At 42.4% G+C, this 20,099-nt stretch overlaps 1 protein-coding gene and 1 pseudogene across 1 annotated transcript; one reads left to right on the top strand and one right to left on the bottom strand.

Moving 5' to 3' along the window:
• Positions 1-1,194: 1,194 nt before the first annotated feature.
• Positions 1,195-2,731, top strand: LOC107566952 (uncharacterized). The gene has a single exon (XM_016252525.1). The coding sequence runs from the start codon at positions 1,410-1,412 to the stop codon at positions 2,400-2,402; it is 993 nt and encodes a 330-aa protein (XP_016108011.1). The 5' UTR covers positions 1,195-1,409; the 3' UTR covers positions 2,403-2,731.
• A 3,362-nt stretch (positions 2,732-6,093) lies between these two features.
• The window catches only part of LOC107566951 (uncharacterized), a 25,535-nt pseudogene continuing 11,529 nt past the window's right edge, over positions 6,094-20,099 (bottom strand).

Below are 20,099 nucleotides of genomic sequence, written 5' to 3'. Positions count from 1 at the left end.
AGGAGCTTGTGCTTGTGGTCTTCGAGCACACTTCTCGACTGGGCGATGATGAGCTAATCGTCCAGGTAGTTCAGCACGCGCATGCCACCGAGCCTCAGGGGGGGAAAGCGCTGCATTCATGCACATCGTAAACATGCGGGGGGCGAGGGCCAGCCCGAACGGTAATACTTTTAATTTTTTTAAGCGACACCCTCGAATGCAAAATCACAGAAAGTGCCTGTGATGAGGTGCTATCTGAATATGAAAATAAGCATCCTTCAGGTCTACCGCTATGAAGTAGTCCTCAGGCTGGATGTGCGCGAGGATCTGCTTTGCTGTAATCATTTTGAACATGCGCTTCGCCAGCACTCTGTTTAGCGGTCACAAATCCAATATTGGTCACATCCCCATGTACTTTTTCAGGACGAGAAATTAGCGGCTGTATAGCCCACACTCTCTGTGCTTCGGGCACTATCTCGACTGCCTGCTTGGCTATGAGGGAGGAGATTTCTCGGTGTTAGATTCTGTTTATATTACATAAATACATATTTGTACACATATATTAACTAAAATATATTTTTACAACCGTTTTTCTGAAATTTTTATCTATGCTTGTAATTTGTTTATTTCCTATGCTGATGTACTCGCCTACAAAATCACCCCAATCATTATTTTTTTCCAAATAAATTATTCGTCATGTGAATTTTTTATTTTTTTTTTTCATATCGCAATATATCACAGAAAAATAAAATATCGCAATGTGAGTTTTTTCCAATATCGTGCAGCCCTAATTCCAACACCTTGAAAACACTGCACCTGTCACCTATTCAGGAGTTAACGACCCCCCATTGAGCCCAGTTTTTTTGTGTGTGTGGGAAACATCACACCTTTGCTCTGGAAAAAAACAAAAACACTTTAAAAACCGTTTCCTTCGTTTGTTTGTTTATTTTAACAGGTTCTCTTGTGATCTGCAAAGTTGATGAAAGAGCGCTCTCTTGGCAACAGCGCCACAATTCTACATCACCATCTATGTGAACAGCATAGTGAGGACTGGATGGAGAGGACCCTGCAATACCTGTCTGCGTGTGACTAGTTTCAGGGCACCACCACACGGCCCATCACACCTCCGCCTCCCATGCTGCCTGTACCAACTGCCCAGTGGCTCCTCTCTGTCCACCGGAGGATGTCCGGTCCTGTTATAGTGAGCTAAAAGCCAGGGTCATCTCTGTCTTTGGGTCCATCCTGAAGATGGACTCCACAAAACGGGTAAAGTATTAATCACGGATTATTTTAAATACAGCTCTACATAGAGATTTGATCCTTTGTACATGTAAGGCATGTTTGGAGCTCACTGAATTGATTTGTTTTCCGACAACAGGCAGCCAAAAAACTGGCGGGAGCTGCAGCTGGGACCGCAGCCTGGGTCACCAATGTGGGCAATGAGCATGGACAGGTCCTCATGTCTGTCAGCGGCTGGAGTGATCTGGTGGTTTGTCTTGGAAGTGTGGCACTTCATGCGGCGCTTCGCTGCAGGTCTGCACACTGACAGCCACCTGCTCTATGGTCTGTTCATGGCAAAGCTCTCTGCCTGCATTTTCGTCTGGGAAGAGGGAGATGTGTCCCTGCTGAGGGAGGCGAAAAGGAGGGAGCTGGAGCAACAGCAGGGCATCAGAGGCCTCACTGATGAGCAGCTGACTGGCAGGCTCACCTCCAGACAGCTGGCGCAGCACTGCCGCCGCTGCACACGTGGTGTGGAGGAGACGGAGCAGCTGATCGGACAGATGCTGGAGGCCTTCAAGGACGCCAGGGAAACCATGGGCATCCCCTTGATGGACCAGGAGAGGATGGACGTCAGTCTGCACACTGACAGCCACCCGCTCTATGGTCTGTTCATGGCAAAGCTCTCTGCCTGCATTTTCGTCTGGGACGAGGGAGATGTGTCCCTGCGGAGGGAGGCGAAAAGGAGGGAGCTGGAGCAACAGCAGGGCATCAGAGGCCTCACTGATGAGCAGCTGACTGGCAGGCTCACCTCCAGACAGCTGGCGCAGCACTGCCGCCGCTGCACACGTGGTGTGGAGGAGACGGAGCAGCTGATCGGACAGATGCTGGAGGCCTTCAAGGACGCCAGGGAAACCATGGGCATCCCCTTGATGGACCAGGAGAGGATGGACGTCATCTGGGACACTCAAAGGCGCCATCTTCCCTGCATCCAGGACCCTCCTGGAGTGCAGCTGTACACCCAGACAGGAAGTGTTACAAAGAGAGGGCTCACACTTCCTGTGTACCGCTGCGCTCGGGGGTCCACTGCCCTGGAGTCCTTCCATAACCACCTCAACCGCTTCATACAGGGTAAGATTACACACATCCACCTCGAGGTGTGCTTTGTGATAGTCTATTTCATGTCATTTGTAATTATAAATTAGTGTTAATGTTTCCTTTTTTTAATCAGGAATAAGCGCTAACCTGGAAAATTTCCAGACTTATCTGCTTGAGGGTTTGGAGCGGTGGAACGAGGACCGCGCTGCTGCTGCCGTCACACATGATGCTTCCTTGTCGCTGCGCTGCTACAGTGGCTCGCTCCAGCACAGCCTCAATGAGCTCAGCCAGCATCTTCTTGGCTGTAGTCTTGTGCAAGACTACTCCAAGCCAGGACAGTACACAGGTATGTGTCTATTAGGGGTGGATCGGTTCGGTTTGTATCATGGTTTTAGAGTCATGGTTTCGGTATGGTTCGGTATGTGCTATGTTTAGGCAAAAACTATACTGTCAAATAAAAATAAAGAAAATAAGAATAATCTATCTAACTACAAGCAACAGCACAAATAAATACAATAGAGTAAAGATGCAAATAAAATAAACGATGATTTTCAGTTTTTTTTAGGTAGGTCTAACATTAGTTTTTAGGTACAGAAATTGAATAAAGTAATGAAATGTAAAACAGCATTGCATATTTGACTATAAATTAAAGATTAATCTTTATTAAAGTTACAAAAGCTATTCAATCAAGAGTAGTGAGTGATTTCTTTGTTGTTGCTTTTTGATTAAAGGGGTCATATGATGCGATTTTCATTTTTTCCTTTCTCTTTGGAGTGTTGCAAGCTCTTGGTGCATAAAGAAGATCTGTAAATTTGCAAAGACTAAAGTCTCAAATCCAAAGAGATATTCTTTATAAAAGTTAAGAGTCAGCTACACCTACCTAAAACGGCTCATTCAAACACGCCCCCACATATCTACCTCACTATGTGGGAAGATTTGCATAACGCTGCCAAAATGTTCACGCAAAGAAAGGAAGAGTAACTTTTATTCTCGCTGTAGTTTTGTTGCCGCTGCCGCCATGTCCTGAAGACGCTGTATGACTCTGGGACCGCCGTTCTCGACCCCGCCGCCTCAGCTCACTCTTGCCCGGCTTCAGCTCACGCTAAGCCGGGGCTTTCGCTCACGCTAGGCTGCTGTGTTTTTCGTTGTGAAAGCGAAACTACTTTGTTTGGTCTTCCAAAAGAGGACGATATCCGCTTCGTCATGTCTAGAGCTGATCTGTGCTGGTCGCTGAGGAAATACATCAACTTATTGCTGTGGATCGCCGGATCGGCTTTCACCATTTTCACCGCTCCTTCGCCGGGACCGCTGTTCTCGACCCCATGGAGGATTTTATGGAGGACTGTTTCCTGATCCTGGGAGAGTAACGTTAGACTACAATGTGGGCAGTGTAGAATAGCACTTGTAGTTTGTCATTTCTCTGATCACAAATGCAGACAGGGTTTTATGTTTACGCGGCGTGATGCAATGCGTAAAAAGACAGTATAAGTCATTATAATCAGTAATTATGTCCCCACTGGATGCAACAAATGCCTCCGTTTGTAATGGATTTTAATGCTTTTGTGTCCGCTCCGGCTGGGACACGCCATCACAGTATGGTGAGGGGTGTAACATTTCCGTCTCACTCTTGAGGTATTCGGCCAATCACAATGCACTTGATAGCTTGCCAATCACAGCACACCTCGCTTTTTCAGCCCGTTTTTTTTTTTTACTTTAAACCGCATAAACACATTTCATTACACCAAATACACAAAATAATGTTCTTTTTAGCAGCATAATATGACCCCTTTAATATTAAGAAAGTGCTGTCACTTTAAGAAAACACACTGATACAGTACATTCAGCCGGCTATGTCTGCTATAGGATACTTACCAAGACGGGCATTTTGACATAATTTTGTGTGAATTTGTCCATTTAAACACAATACTTCAGAGAGAGCTTAATATTTGCATGGGTTTGCGCGCTTCGGGTGAACACACGCACAAATCTTCTCATTGCACGCGCAAGCTCGCGTCCTCTGGCTCTTAAATGTTTAAACTGGCAAAGCTTAAATGAGTTTAGCTTAAACACAGATATCAACGTGTGCTGTTCAGGTCTCACCTGTGCGCGAGCGCTATCAGCACCCAGGTGATGACATAATAAATGAATGCTCATATTCCAGCATACGGCATTCGCATTGAACAAGAGTGAATGGTTCGTCCACGTTTTTTTTTTTTTCATCGCTGTTGTTGTAATGTATTCGGAAGCCAGAATGCGCATCCATCAACAGAAACATATATTAGCCGAACCCTGTTTGTTTTACGTGTTATTTATAGCAAACCATGTTACAGATGCGTTGTCAGATTTAAGTTGAACGTGTGTGGAGAACCGTACGGTTCCATTTTTTTTTTCCGCAAACCGTTCCACCCCTACTGTCTATAATGCCATGCTTTGTTGTTTTTTTTTGTAATGCACAGACTTCTGTTTTACAACCTTGTTTTCTATTTAATTTTCTTTTGTCAGGTGAGCTCATTCGGGTGGAGTACCTGTGCTCGCAGCAGTCCTGGGAGTTCAGGGAGAACTTTGGGCGGGACCCAGATGTCCCAGACGGAATCCCAGCGGACTTGGGAGATGTAGAAGATGAGGGATTTGGCGATGAGGCAGACTGACCACTCTGCCCATAGCCACCCCTTGCTCGTACATTTCTGTGTCGAACCCGGGTGCCAGCGCCTCCAGACATGAGCGCGTTATGACAAGGCGCTCTGTTCCTGCTCTCTACGCTTGCTGTGGGACCCGACTCTATAACCATAGTTGCAGTGGCCTCATAAGCAGCAAACCCAGGGGACAGACAGAGGCTGCAGCTCCAACAATCTCTGAAAGGTTTTCAGGGGAACTGCTCTGCCCTGCACAAAAAAGGCCAGTGTATCGCAAATGGTCGGAACCATCTGTGCTGATCAGCGTGTTAGCATCATGCGCGAGTCTAAAATCATTCCCAAAAATGTAATCGACTGGCTGGGCTGAAGCGCGCTCTTCTGCATGTTCACAGACAGACCTATGTGCGCTAAATGTGCGAGGAGCTTGTGCTTGTGGTCTTCGAGCACACTTCTCGACTGGGCGATGATGAGCTAATCGTCCAGGTAGTTCAGCACGCGCATGCCACCGAGCCTCAGGGGGGGAAAGCGCTGCATTCATGCACATCGTAAACATGCGGGGGGCGAGGACCAGCCCGAACGGTAATACTTTGAATTTTTTAAGCGACACCCTCGAATGCAAATCACAGAAAGTGCCTGTGATGAGGTGCTATCTGAATATGAAAATAAGCATCCTTCAGGTCTACCGCTATGAAGTAGTCCTCAGGCTGGATGTGCGCGAGGATCTGCTTTGCTGTAATCATTTTGAACATGCGCTTCGCCAGCACTCTGTTTAGCGGTCACAAATCCAATATTGGTCACATCCCCGTGTACTTTTTCGGGACTCTCTGTGCTTCGGGCACTATCTCGACTGCCTGCTTGGCTATGAGGGAGGAGATTTCTCGGTGTTAGATTCTGTATATATTACATAAATACATATTTGTAGACATATTAACTAAAATATATTTTTACAACCGTTTTTCTGAAATGAATTATGTACAACAATTATTTGCAACACAAACATATTGAAAAAATGTGTTTGTTTGGCCTACTTTGTCTGTCCTTTTTTGACTTCCTCCAGCCACTGTGCCACAGTCTTCCCAGAGGCCTTCGCCCAAAAATGAACACCCTAGAACTGGCTGTGGCCAAACTCTTTAGTCTTTGGCTGGCCACATTTTTGACAAAGGTACTATTCCGGGGTTTGTCTTTTTGTAGGTGTCACACCTTGTGATCTGGCTGCTGCGGCTGCCTTCCTTCGACAGCAAGCTGTGGTCCCGGGCACCCTTTGATCGTGTGGTGCAGGTATGGGTGCAGCAGCAAAGGGTGCAGGAGCTGGTCCATGTCCATATGCTGCAGCAGGTACAGGTACAGCAGCGGATGTGGGTACAAGAGAGGGTGCTGCAGTAGACGTGGATGCAGCAGCAGGTGCTGGTAGAAGTCCAGGTGCGGTCATTGAAGGACGTTGGCCTCGAACGTGCTGTCTTGCCTGTCCAGCAGTGTCCTCATGGATGGAAAACTCAAAGGCTGAGTGTCCGTGCTTGAGTGTCTATGCTGGATTGCTTCCGGTAGTTTTGGCAGTACCGGTGGGAGCTGTTCAGTGGCCACCAAAGGAGCAGTAAAAGGCTCAATATCCTGCTGCAAGACCTCCCTCTCCTGGCTCTTTATTCGGGCATTGTGCCTATATACAGAAAAGACAAAAATAAGTATGTGTGTAAAAATAAATTATGAATATGAAAACAGATGCAAACACGAACAATTAATTACTGAACCTACCACTGGGAGATAGTGAGCTGGTTTAGCTCAAAGAGCTTTAATTTTGTCTGAGCCATGATTCCGGGGCTGCCCAGGACTATGTCTTGGATCATCCTGTAATCCCTTAGGATGGCAGCCCATCGGTTTATCCGGACTCCGGCGATGGTCTGACCGGCAGGGTAAATTCGGCAGAGAGCCAGGCAGATGGCTTCCACTACTCGGCTTGTGCTGGGCCACTGAGCTGGTCCACCTTCACCAAGGAAGCATCTGCAAAGTGAAAAAGGAGGAAAGTACAGTTAATCAGACTATTTGACAGATAGCGGTCAAACAAGTGGATAACATTGGTAACGAGACTGGTTATGATTATAGCCAAGATACAGAGAACTTTCAAGAGATACAAATGATAATAACTAACAAAGAAAAAAAACTGAAACCAGTACCTCTTCAGACTTTCAGTTCCAGGGGTCACATTGGTCTTCGAATGGCTGACCTTGAAGCAACCCTTCAGGACTCTGTCACGGTGGTGGGGGGGATAGATGAGAGGGCCCTTATCATGATCTGACAGGTTGTTCCACAGCATGACAATCTCATCCACCTTACTCTGAGTGACAAACCCCTGATGGGGCAGGTCAACCAGACTGTCGGCCAGCCTTATGATGTGGTCATAACCAGCTTGGCCATCTGGTCCCACACTCTCCGTCTGTACATGAAAAGAAATTAATAAACTGCTCTGTTATCAATGTCAAAAACTTACCAAAATTAAAGGATTTTTTCAGTCAGTCAGCCATTCATTATTACAAAATAAACCCCAAATGAAATATCAACATCATCACACACACCATAAAACCTCAGTGTACACTGTGTGTTTATGGGTATTCATTTAGCTGGCTCTGAGTGGACGAGGCAGGAGAGGAAGACTCCGCTGCTGATGATGAGGACTGACCAGGAGGTTGTAGGGCCGCTGTCTGTTCCTGAGGGGGCTGCAGGTCATTGCCCTCGAGTTCCATAAATTCAATGGGCTCATCAAGGCACAGATCCTCAAACCTCTCATCACCCTCCAGATCCCCCTGCAGGTCTTCATCCCGAATCCCATCTGGAATGTCAGGATCTACACCTAGGTCTTCCTCAAACGCTCTGCTGGTTTGGGAATACAAGTATTCCACACCAATGAGCTCTCCTGTAGAAATACAGAGTGTATCACATAGATGTTTTAATAACACATGGGTGAAAAACAGCTAAAGTAGAATGTCTGCGTGAAGAATACCTGTGTATTCACCGGGGCTGGTGTAATTCTGAGCCAGTTTCAGACCCAGAAGCTGCTGGCTCAGTGCATTACAGTACTGCAGCAGCTGGCCGGCATAGCAGATCTCCTCCCTGCTGGCACCTTCAACTGCAGTGACCCCACGTGCCTCGTTCCACTGCACCAGTCCTTCCAACAGGTTGTACCTAAACACTTGTACCTAAAAACAAATTCAGAAATGATCACCATGAAAAAAAAAAACATACAGTGCAAACACACAAACAACAAACGCTATTTTTGAGTAATGCAAACCTGGCACGAAGCGATTCAAGTGCAGGTGGAACGACTCCAGGGATGTTGAGCCACGTGCACAGCGGTACACGGGTAGAATGACCCCATCTTTGGTCACCTGTCCCGTCTTCCTGTACAGCTGTACACCTGGCGGGTCCTGGATGCACTGTATGTGGCGCTGCTGGGTCCGCCAGATCTCCTGCATCCTCTCCTGGTCAAGGAGCTTGATGCCCATGGTGTCCGTAGCCCCAGCGAAGTCTTTAAGCAGCTTCTCAATTAGCTGCTCAGTCTCCTGGGCCCCTCGAGTGCGGCGGCGACAATGCTTTGCCAGTTCTTTAGGGGTGGGCTGGTAGCCTGTCGACCGCTTGGCCTCCTTTAGCCTCTCCACATCCGAAGCATTCCATTCAAAGATGCAAGCGGTGAGGCGTTTCATGAAGGAGCCATAAAGCGGGTGGCTGTCTGTGGTCACTCCTACTGCAAACATTTGCATGAAGTGCCACACGTCCAGCCTGACAATCAGCTGGTCCCACAGACTAAACATTGCTGCCGCCTTTCCTTTCCCGGTGGCAGAGCAATAGTCACGGTCCACATAGAGGACTTGGGGAGGAGCTTCTCCAGCTCTCCGGTAGCGCTCCACGAGTCCAGAGCACATGGAAAGCAGGCCGTCACCCTCTGCCTCCGTGAGGACACACATGAGGACCTGCCCAACCTCATTTCCGACATCTGTGACCCATGCAGCTTCACCAGCCAGTTTCTTAGTGACCTGAAATAGGATGAAAATAATTATTAATGTGGAAAGATCTGTCAGTTTACATTGAAAAAATATCATTTTGTAACAGAAAAAAAACCCACGAAAACAAAAGGGGGATGTAGCCTACACCTATCTCTACTAATGGTGATGTTATGCGCATGTGTCGTCTTACCTTTTTAGTGGAATCCATTTTCAGGATGGTTCCATAGATAGAAGTCACCCTGGCCTTTAGTTCGTACGTAGTTATACTAACTATCGGGGTTCTAGAAGAACCGCTGATTAATGTTTGAGTATTACATGGGTAACTGTAGGGGGCTAAACAGACCTACTATTTAAAGCATATTAAATTGTATTAGTCACAAACCTCTGGCTAAGGATCAAAGGAGTTTGTGTGACATAGATTCCTAATGAACGAGTAAATATAAGTAAAGAGTTAACTAGAATAATCAAATGTCAGAATAATTAGAGACCGACAAACAACCAATTTTCCTTTCAACCTAAATTTGAGGTCATACTAAAATGGAGTCAGATTTGAGTTAAACCTACATTGAATAACTCTGCATGCTGAAAAGACCGAACACGCAAGTAACCTTCATCCACCACTGGATACCTTCATTGGGCCAAGTGCGTCGACCTTACACATGTATAAAAAAACTAAACGAATTATAATCACTTTTCCATTAAAGTACATTTAGAAAAACATTTGGAGTATTTTTTGTTCGTTAAATGTAAGCTGAAGCTCTGCAGGACATGGAGGCGCCAGCACGATCACTTGCATTTTTTTCTAACAGTGGAAACCAACAAAACGTTGTGCTTTTATAAAATAAAGAAAACAAACGCTTTCTGCCGTCTCGGTCTTGAACAGGAGCGCTTCACAATGATGTACCTAAACTCAGACATGATCAAAATATATAGAAAGCTTTAAATTACTACTTTAAAACGAAATAATTCAAATCGAAAATAGACTCCTAATGAAATAAACTCTTTCATTATGTAATCCGAGCATTTCTCTCTAAAGGCACATCCAATTAGGAGATGGCGAGTCCTTTTTCATCACTATAATTGATGGAAGGCCCGATTATAATTAGTTTTTTATAATTCCATACAGTTAAAAAATAAAACACTCATTATAATGGTATATATGTAAAACTTTGTCCTATAATTGTATAGCTGATTTTTATGATTTTTATGTTGCTCTGTTCTGAATACCTGAAAATGTAAAGGATTTACTGCAACACAATTATATGTTAATTATTTATATTTTTTATCCATGCAGCAAATGCTTTAAAAACAGCTTTACTGTTTTTTTTGCAATAAAGTAATTTTTTAAAAAATTACTTTATTGCATTCCAGACACTTTTAAAGTACTTTTCACTATAAATTTTACGGGTAGCTTGAATGTAAAACATTGTCATGAATTCGTTGTATTCCCATTTGTAAAATAGCCAACAAATTAATTGATGTAGGCTAACCCGATCTCATGAAAGTGTGTAGTATAACACAGTTTTCTGCTTCTATTTGGTGTAATATTTCTATGGAGAAATTGACTTTGGCATGCAAAAGACTGATAAATTCATAATTAATGGCATGGCTGGTTCAGTCGACAGAAATACGGGACACAGGCCTATAATAACTGCTGAAATGTTTGCGGGGCAAATCTCAGATCAGTCTGAGCGCTCATGGTACTCACAGTGCGTACAGCCCTACACCTGCAGGCGCCACTGACTGGACGGTTGTCATGGTTATAAACACCGTAAACAGCAACTGTTCGCGTGTTCGCTTAATGCGCATATCCTATATGACAACAAATTAATTGATGTAGGCTAACCCGATCTCATGAAAGTGTGTAGTATAACACAGTTTTCTGCTTCTATTTGGTGTAATATTTCTATGGAGAAATTGACTTTGGCATGCAAAAGACTGATAAATTCATAATTAATGGCATGGCTGGTTCAGTCGACAGAAATACGGGACACAGGCCTATAATAACTGCTGAAATGTTTGCGGGGCAAATCTCAGATCAGTCTGAGCGCTCATGGTACTCACAGTGCGTACAGCCCTACACCTGCAGGCGCCACTGACTCGGACGGTTGTCATGGTTATAAACACCATAAACAGCAACTGTTCGCGTGTTCGCTTAATGCGCATATCCTATATGAAAAGCATTTTAGGGGGCCCTTGGCTTTTGGGGGCCCAAGGCGGTCGCCTACCTTTGCCTGATGGGTAAATCCGCCACTGTGCCTGATATAAAGAGACGTAATCCCCGAAACGGAGCTTCACACTTGCGCAATACGGAAATATCTGCTAAGTGTGCTACTTATCTATTGTAGAGAGTGTGTTAATTTGTGCAATGATAACCTACCAGCAATTATTATTATTTAAAAAATATATTAGAATGAGTACATTACAATATACATTTATTAGAACAAGTGCATTATTATTTATGGGCTTAAAAACAAGATGCAAACAATCAGAATATTGTACCTGGTGGGGAGTGCACAATGTAAACATGAAACATGAAACATATGCCATTACCTATATTGTACTGTGGTACAGTTATGGAGGCCCTTCATAATGCAGAGGTCAACTGCCTGCTCTGCCAATAGTTAGAAATGGCACTATAGTAAGCAGTGTTTAATAAACAGCTGAGGTGAAATTCAGTGCAGTCATGTATCGTGATACGTATCGTATCCTCTGTATCGTGATACGTATCATATCGTGACTATGCTGGTGGTACACAGCCCTAATGTCAGCAAATTATGATGATGATGATCGCTTTCAAAGAAGCACTGAATGGTAATGACGTCACCTGCGCCTCCAATGCAAGGTGGTCCCGCCCACAGGCCAATCGGGATGCAGGAAAAAGTGGAACTTTCGCGAAGGATGGGGCAGGCTACTCTCCATGACCATATCGGGAAGCTCACTAAGTGGAACAGAGCTCCGACCAATGGCGAGCCAGACGACGGGCCAATCAGGATGCAGGATAAGTGGAACAGTGGGACAGAAGTGGAACCGAAGATCGGCTCGGCTTTATGTCTGGCGGATCCTGCTCAATCTTCTCTGTTGGTCCACTCAAGTACCTGTGGGTCACAACAGCCCCACGGACTGTTTCTTATTTGGGTTTGTTATTGAATATTTAAAACTTTTACAAGGTTATACTCTTTGGGTGATTTGAATTCATTTACTTCTTGCTATCATTACATACTGACACAAGTTACCCAAGTTTTAAGTAAATCAGAAAATTAAAATAAAGGACAAAAGAAGAGAGCACAAATGGTCCAGAGGATTTTCAATGTTTACGCACAGGTTATTGTTTACACACAGAAACACAACATGCAAAACACTATACACAATTCATTCGTATTCAGTTTTTTTACACTATAGACTGAAATAAAAAATTTTGTTCTTATATCTACTTTTGATTCTTGGTATTTAGTATTTGGTTAATAAATGTGGCATTTTGAAAGCCAGTGTTTTCCACAAAACCTGTTTTTGTTGAATATGTCTAGAGAATGTTTATGATTGTACAAAAAGTTTTTACTTCTTGCAGTTTTTACCAAATCAATCATTTAATCAATGTCATAAAACAGCTGTTTAAATAATCCACAATAATATGAAATAGAAATTAGATAATAAAATACAATTGCCCTAGTTAATTTGCATGAGATTTATAAAGGCTAATAAAGAACAAGTACATAAGAGAGTTTAAATAACATTTATTCAGGCAAATAAGTGTTACAGATCAGGAACAAGTAAAGGAACTCTATATTCACAATAAATAACTATTTACAATGAAGGACTTCCTTCATTTCCTTCTCTCTTCCAGTCACTATTCACGGCGTTTGTCTCTGCTGTGGCACAGAGGATGATACTCCTCACCCATGTGTACCCAAACTTGTTTTCTTGGGCTGCTCACATCGACTGCATGTGTCCTTTTTTCGAGCAGTTCGTAGGGGACAGGGCAACTCTTGCTTCTGAGCCAAAATGGTCCTGGAGCTGCTGGTGGAGCAGAGGGTGTCAGAGGTGTTTATGACCTGACCTGACATGTCAGAGTTTATGACAAGGGTGGAAGTCCTGTCCTGGGCTCAGCGGTCAGGTCAATTCCAGGCTATTAACTATAGCACTCCTGCCTGGGTGGAACAATATAAAAAATTTGAAATAAAATACATTATAACTTATTACATGATTATGGTCTCGTTTAGATCATCAGAAGACTAATTCATAGATACTAAACATGGTAGGGTTACATATAGGTAAGATGACAGGAATGAGTGTTTCCATCATAAGCCTGCATAGAACAGTATAAAATCTCAAAGACAACATACACAATGACCTGAAGGATATGCGTGTTCATTCAAAGAAAGGTTTTCCTATGGATTAATTAGAAAAGAGTCCATTTCTACTGTGCACTGTGTCTCTTCCTATAAAAAGGTAGTCATTTTCCCTACTCACATTCCTGTGGGTCATAAAACCAGTGATATCAGCATTAGTTGCCATGGGGACCAGGGGGGCCTGGTGTCGTTGCAGACATCCTGGCACCCAGTTTATTGGGTGAGGGGACTGTGACGATTTGTTAATCTAATGAATAACTGATTTGTTAAATCAAATGAAAAATTGTGTGTTTGATTGGTCCAGACGCTACACCAGTCTGTTTTGACCACGAACAACATTAGTGACACTGATAAATGAACAATACCAGAGGTTTAACTGCACCTGCCTATGAGTTTTTGCCTGTAAAAAGAACAATGGTAAGTGAGGATTGCTGGAAACATCCTGCGGTGAGCTGGATCCAGCTGGTCCAGGATGTCCTAGGACCACATGGCCATCTTCTCATTGCAGTGCTGAAACTCCAGGTATTCTGTTGTCAGGAAATGCCAGCCGTGTAAATCTCACATCCGCCTCACTGTCTTGTAGAGTCCACGAAATGTCAGTCGCTGACCAGACCGTCTGCAGTTCGTCAAGTTGCATATCACAGCTTGTAGGATCACATCCAGTAGAGCAGGGGTTCTCAACTCTGATGATACTGCAGTACCTGCACATCTGCAGGTTATCAGTCAGCACTGCCTTTCCATCCTGGTGACAGAAAAGAGAGCAACCACTCCACTCGTGTTGTTCCTTAGGAACACTTGCACCTCTGTGAGAACAACCTAGACACACAAAAACGATTACATCAATACTCATTCTTGAATATTTACATTTAGACAGGAAGGCACACTTCTGGTGTGAAAACTGTACCTCAGGAGCCCAGAGCAGTGGCTCTCTGCTCTGAGCGAGTCAAGCGGATCAGTGTTGAAGAAGTGTTGGAAATACTGTGAATAAGACAACTCAACAATTAACAGTCAAGACAAGAATTTTCAGTTTCAAGAAGGTTATGGTCACACAACACTAATATGATCTTGGTAAAGGTATATGTGATCACTCACATACAAATATACATACGAATACAAAGCAGGGAGAACATGGATTTCAAGAGAAAGGTTTGGCTGAAGACCGCAAGTGCGGCTATTTGCACAGGCCCTGACTAAGGCAGACACACATTGTGATTTATAAGCATTCAGGGAGTAGTTCTTATCCATATCAGCCTTAGATATAGAGGTGAAATAAAAGTGAGAAAACATACCCCAACTGTGAGTTTATATAGACCATATTTATAAGTTATATATTTATACGGGCTATGTGTTATATAATCTATATGAACTTACATATGAAAAAACAAAGAAATATATAAACATACATGTTTACACATGCAGCACAGTGCTCATGTGAGACACGTTTTGTTTCTTTGTATATCTTTACACATAGCAGATTAAGCAGAATGACAATTAAGCTCACTTGAAAACTCAAGTCCTTGAGAATATTCGCTTATTGGTATGTTCAGATAAGACAAAGGCGTAAAACTAGAGAAACATTCTGTTTGTGCCCTCTTGACTTCATTCTTTGCTTGCCCTTGCATTGCTACAGCTCCCTCCTATATTTGTTTCCTGCAGAAGGGCCACATCTCCCTCATCCCACATGAAAATGCAGGCAGAAAGATTTGCCATTAACAGCGCACAGAGAACTGACAATTAATAGTGAAATAAATGTAAATGTTAATAGAATTTAGAGACTTTTCAGAGTGGATCTTGTTAAAATCCCTGAGCATCAACCTGGTGAACAACAGCTTTACGAGACTAATGAGCATAAGCAACAGAGAGAATTAAATTAAACCATTTCATTTCCACATGCAATCCTGTTATTTAATTTTATTTAAGGTTATGTCTTTGGGACAGATTTCATTTCCACTCTGTGACTTCCTCTCCATTTCTTACGGTCAAGCTTTACTACATATCAAGAATTTATGTATGCCCCTCATTTAAGCAAGAATAGCTGTTGTTTAATAAATTTGATTTGCAAAGCAAGTTACTGTACCTGTGAACATCGTAGTTTGAGAAACTGTCCATTTGCGTGTTGTCCACATGGGTGATCCAGGCTATGGTCCCAACTGTAGCTCCATTGAGATTCATCTTGTCTGTTAGTGCAAATTTTTACAAAATTGTAAATGTTAATAATAACTACGTTTAACCATGCAAAGAACTAAGTCAAGGATACATCTAAAAACTCAGATATAAAAACCCACCATCATGTGCTGTGGCTGGCTAACAGTGTGAGCTTGGGGTGGAAGGAGCAGAAGCTGGAGGTGAAGAGTGCTGAACAACAGGTTGAGATGCAGAACATGACAGATGTTCTTTGGTACAAAAGGGCTCCCTTTAGCCACTTAAGATGGAGTTTCTCCACAATGTCTCCACCAGCTCTCCAGCCTCAAGTGCAGGTTGGGTTTGCTCTCAATTCTGCAACAGTTAAGCAAAGCAATGCATCTGATGATATGATCATCAACAATACATTACAAAAGCCCAAACACAATTAAATATATTCCATTAAGTGTTGAGTTGTACATTTTGCCTTTTGAAATAGCATGTTAACAATATTACTGGTAATTTACAAATAAAGGTTGGATTAACTGGTAGTTTTACCTACCTGCGATTCTATAAAATGTTCTAAAATCATAAAAGCCAAGATCTAGGATCCTAGATGAGAGCGACGTGTCTGAAACAATCGGCTAATGGGCAGAGCGTTTTACCGTGACGCGGTGAAACAATTCATCAGGCAGCCAATCGGAGCACGTGAAACAATTTGCAACAATTCGTCCGACGATTTGTTTCATCTTTCGCCAAGGATGCAGAACAATCTTCTCTGTTTCTTGAAGATTTGTCTCGCTACAGAGTTTTGACTTAATGTCTGGCTGGAAAAGCAGCGGAGTAGTTTATTTCTGTTCCAGAGTTTATAAGTATATTGAGCTTAGTCACGCAACATAGCGTTTACCTAATACAGGAAAACGCCTTAATATAAGCACAGATGCATTTCTTTTTGTGGCCTGTAGGTGTGCTCATGCACACACATATCGTGTTAAATGTCCTTTATCAATCCCTACCTACCTATGGCCTTTGCGTTTAATTTAAAGGAGTAGTTCACGTCCAGAACAAAAATTTACAGATAATGTACTCACCCCCCTTGTCATCCAAGATGTTCATGTCTTTCTTTCTTCAGTCGTAAAGAAATTATGTTTTCTGAGGAAAACATTTTAGGATTTCTCTCCATATAATGGACTTCTATGGTGCCCCTGAGTTTGAACTTCCAAAATGCAGTTTAAATGCAGCTTCAAAGGGCTCTAAACGATCCCAGCCGAGGAAGAAGGGTCTTATCTAGTGAAACGATCGGTTATTTTCTAAAAACAAATTTACAATTTATATACTTTTTAACCTCAAAAGCTCTTCTCTTCCACCCTCCTTCCTTGGCTGGGGTCGTTTAGAGCTCTTTGAAGCTGCATTTAAACTGCATTTTGGAAGTTCAAACTCAGGGGCACCATAGAAGTCCATTATATATGGAGAGAAATCATAAATTGTTTTCCTCAAAAAACTATTTCTTTACGACTGAAGAAAGAAAGACATGAACATCTTAGATGACAAGGGGGTGAGTACATTATCTGTACATTTTTGTTCTGGATGTGAACAATCCTGGATTGTTCCTTTAAGGCTTTGTGTATTCTCAATGGAAATAATGGCTACTTTTGATAAAAGAGAATTAAACTGAAAGAAAGAGAATTAAAACAGTGCAGGTGTCGCTGAAGCTAGATGTGATACAGTCAAAGATGGTCTTACTATAGGGAGATGAGAGGGTCTGTATTACATAGGAGTGAATGGGAAATGCCATAAACTGTATCCCATCTGTCGCAAACAGTCAGGGACTTCTCTTATAAAACGGAATTTTTTTCAAGTGTAACTCTAAAAATAGTTCAATCCAAAAGTATTGTTTTGTCTAAAACATGTTGAAGATTAGCAGATAGGCTGTTGATTCATTAAATGATAAGCCGTTTCCTCTAAAAAGCGGTTTATTCAGCGTAGTGAGACTTCTCCATTGACATCCATTAAAAAAAAAAGACCTCTGGTCTCCTTTCCGTTAGCATTAGCCGTTAGGCTTTTTTGGCTAATCGGTGACCCCCAAACAGCCTGGGCCCATATGCACGTGTATACCCTGCATATCTAGACACTATGCCCCTGTTGGGGAGATTGCAACAAGTTACTCCTCTTTTATTGCTGGACAGCGTATTCTAACTTTACACAAAATATCTTTATCAGCTGGTTATATAACAGGTCTCCAGCAGAATGCTACAAACGTTACCTGGCCCAAGGGATTTGTTTGGGTTTGGTTTTCAGTTTTACTCGACCCAAGTACTGCCTGATTTTAAAGTGCCCCTATTATGGATTTTTGAAAATGACTTTTCATGCAGTGTGTAACACAGCTCTAAGTGAATGAAAACATCCTGCCAAGTTTTAAATCCGAAAGTGAACCGTGTATAAATTTATTGTCTCTCAAAAGAAAGAGTTGACTCTGAATCATTGAAACAAGTCTTTTTTTAAACGAATCCCAAGCCGTTTCACATTGACGTCAACATGGAACATTAGCATATTGCCCGCCCACTTGTTGCACGCGCAGACCCGGGAAAACTTGAACCTCCCCTGCTTCAAACACTGACGCTGTGCTCTGCACTGTGAGGGTAAATAATCTGGGTATCTTCCGTTCAATCGTGTTTTTTTATTTAATATTGAAATCTGAAAAAAAAAAAAAACGGCACATTTGTTTTTCATTTGTTGAAACAAAACGAAAAATCAAGAATTCTGCTTTATTTTTCGTTTTTACGTTCAGGGATAGAAAACGAATACATTCATTCATACAGCTGTTCAAGAAAAGATGTCTCTTTCAGCAATCTTGACATAATTTGTAAATATAGGTTTTTGATGTGGGCTTAGTTTTATAGTCTGTTTTTAAAACATTTCCAACGAGGACGAGAAGCCTAATCCTCATTTGTGCGTGTGAAGTGCAGTGCTGAGGTGCTGCCTAATAATAATAATACTAATAATTTAATACATTAATAGGAGAATGAGCCTAATATCATCATGACTATCGACAAAGACATTGCTATCGTCGATACATGATACTATCGTCTATCAGCACAACCCTATTGTGGTGTCGCGTGTAGTTAGGACACTGTGTAAGTGTCACAAAATTCTGAAATTATTGTACATTATGGAATTTTTTCATTAATGATCGTACATCGTACAGAGGTAAAAAATATCATACAAATACGATGATTATCGTACGTCTGGCAACACTGTTCAGAGCGGATTCTGACTAACCTACAGAAAACACCTCTGATTGGCCATTGTTTTCAACAGAGATGCCTGCGATTGGCTACAATACTCTGCAAAAACACGTAAATAAACTTGTGGTTTTGTAATTCTGAACAACAATCCCCACCCCCCCCCTCCAAAAAACAAACAAATTCTCATCAGATCTACACAAATCTCGTAGGTGACCTATTTTGATCTCAAAAAGATGAGTTTTCACCAAAAGGTGAGGAGTTTCATCTACGCTGGCTACAATGATCATCGCTTCACGCTCTTCACCAAGAGCACCACACAGAAGCACACAGGAGCGTTTGAAAGCCGTGTCAGTGGATCCGTCTATGTGCAGATATATTAGGGATCCGATAATAAACGCTGGAAATGGATGTTACAATTTCAGTACCAACTGGTATCTCGGTCTGTACTTTTGACAACACTAATCTAAGCCATAAAAATGAATTTTGTTCATGTAATTTGTCAGGTTAACATTATTGATTTAATTTTTATGTTACCACATAAAGCACACTATTAAGGTTAAAAGCTAATACATTTTTGACTTTTATTTATAATAATTAAGAATAACGTATGCTCATACTCTGTCATGATATGGGTGAAACCATTCAATAGTGAATGGGAAACAACCCTTCTTAATTCAGTTAAAAACTGACTATATATGGACTATACACGTTGCAAAACATGAGACTTCAGGTTTTGAGAAACAAACAACACTTTGGGCAGACCTGGGGAAACTAGCATTAGCATCAAGATCTAACTAGCATCTAGAATTCTCCAAAAATCTCTTAAAGGGGTCATATGATGCGATTTCAAGTTTTCCTTTCTCTTTGGAGTGTTACAAGCTCTTGGTGCATAAAGAAGATCTGTAAAGTTGCAAAGACTAAAGACTAAAGAAGAGATATTCTTTATAAAAGTTAAGAGTCAACCACGCCTACCTAAAACGGCTCGTTCTAACACGCTCCCACATATCCGTTTTTTATATTTAAAGAGTTTTTATATTTTATATATTTAAAGCAAGTTTTTTGGGCAGTGTAGAGTAGGGCTTGTTGTTTGTCATTTCTCAGATCACAAATGCAGACATGATTTTATGTTTACGCGGCGCGATGCAACGCAACCCGTAAAAAGACAGTATAAGTCATTATAATCCATAATTATGTCCCCACTGGATGCAACGAATGCCTCGTTTATAATGAGTTTTAATGTTTTTGTCTCATCGCTCCGGCCGGACAGGGTATCACAGTATGGTAAGGGGCGTAACATTTCCGTCACATGCTTGAGGTATTCGGCCAATCACAACGCACTGGATAGCTGGCCAATCAGAGCACACCTCGCTTTTTCAGACCGATGAGCTTTGTAAAAATCGACGCGTTTCAGAAAGGCGGAGCATAGAGGAGAAACAATAATGTACAGTATGTGGAAAATAATGT

Source organism: Sinocyclocheilus grahami, unplaced genomic scaffold (assembly GCF_001515645.1).
Source record: "Sinocyclocheilus grahami isolate Dianchi unplaced genomic scaffold, SAMN03320097.WGS_v1.1 scaffold1117.1, whole genome shotgun sequence".
Classification (NCBI taxonomy): Eukaryota; Metazoa; Chordata; class Actinopteri; order Cypriniformes; family Cyprinidae; genus Sinocyclocheilus; species Sinocyclocheilus grahami.
The sequence above is the reverse complement of the archived record's forward strand: the minus strand, read 5'-3'. Positions and strand labels throughout refer to the sequence as shown.

Excerpts from the sequence above, each read along its gene's own strand:
- LOC107566952 (XM_016252525.1), top strand. The coding sequence starts at position 1,410 with ATGTGGGCAATGAGCATGGACAGGTCCTCATGTCTGTCAGCGGCTGGA.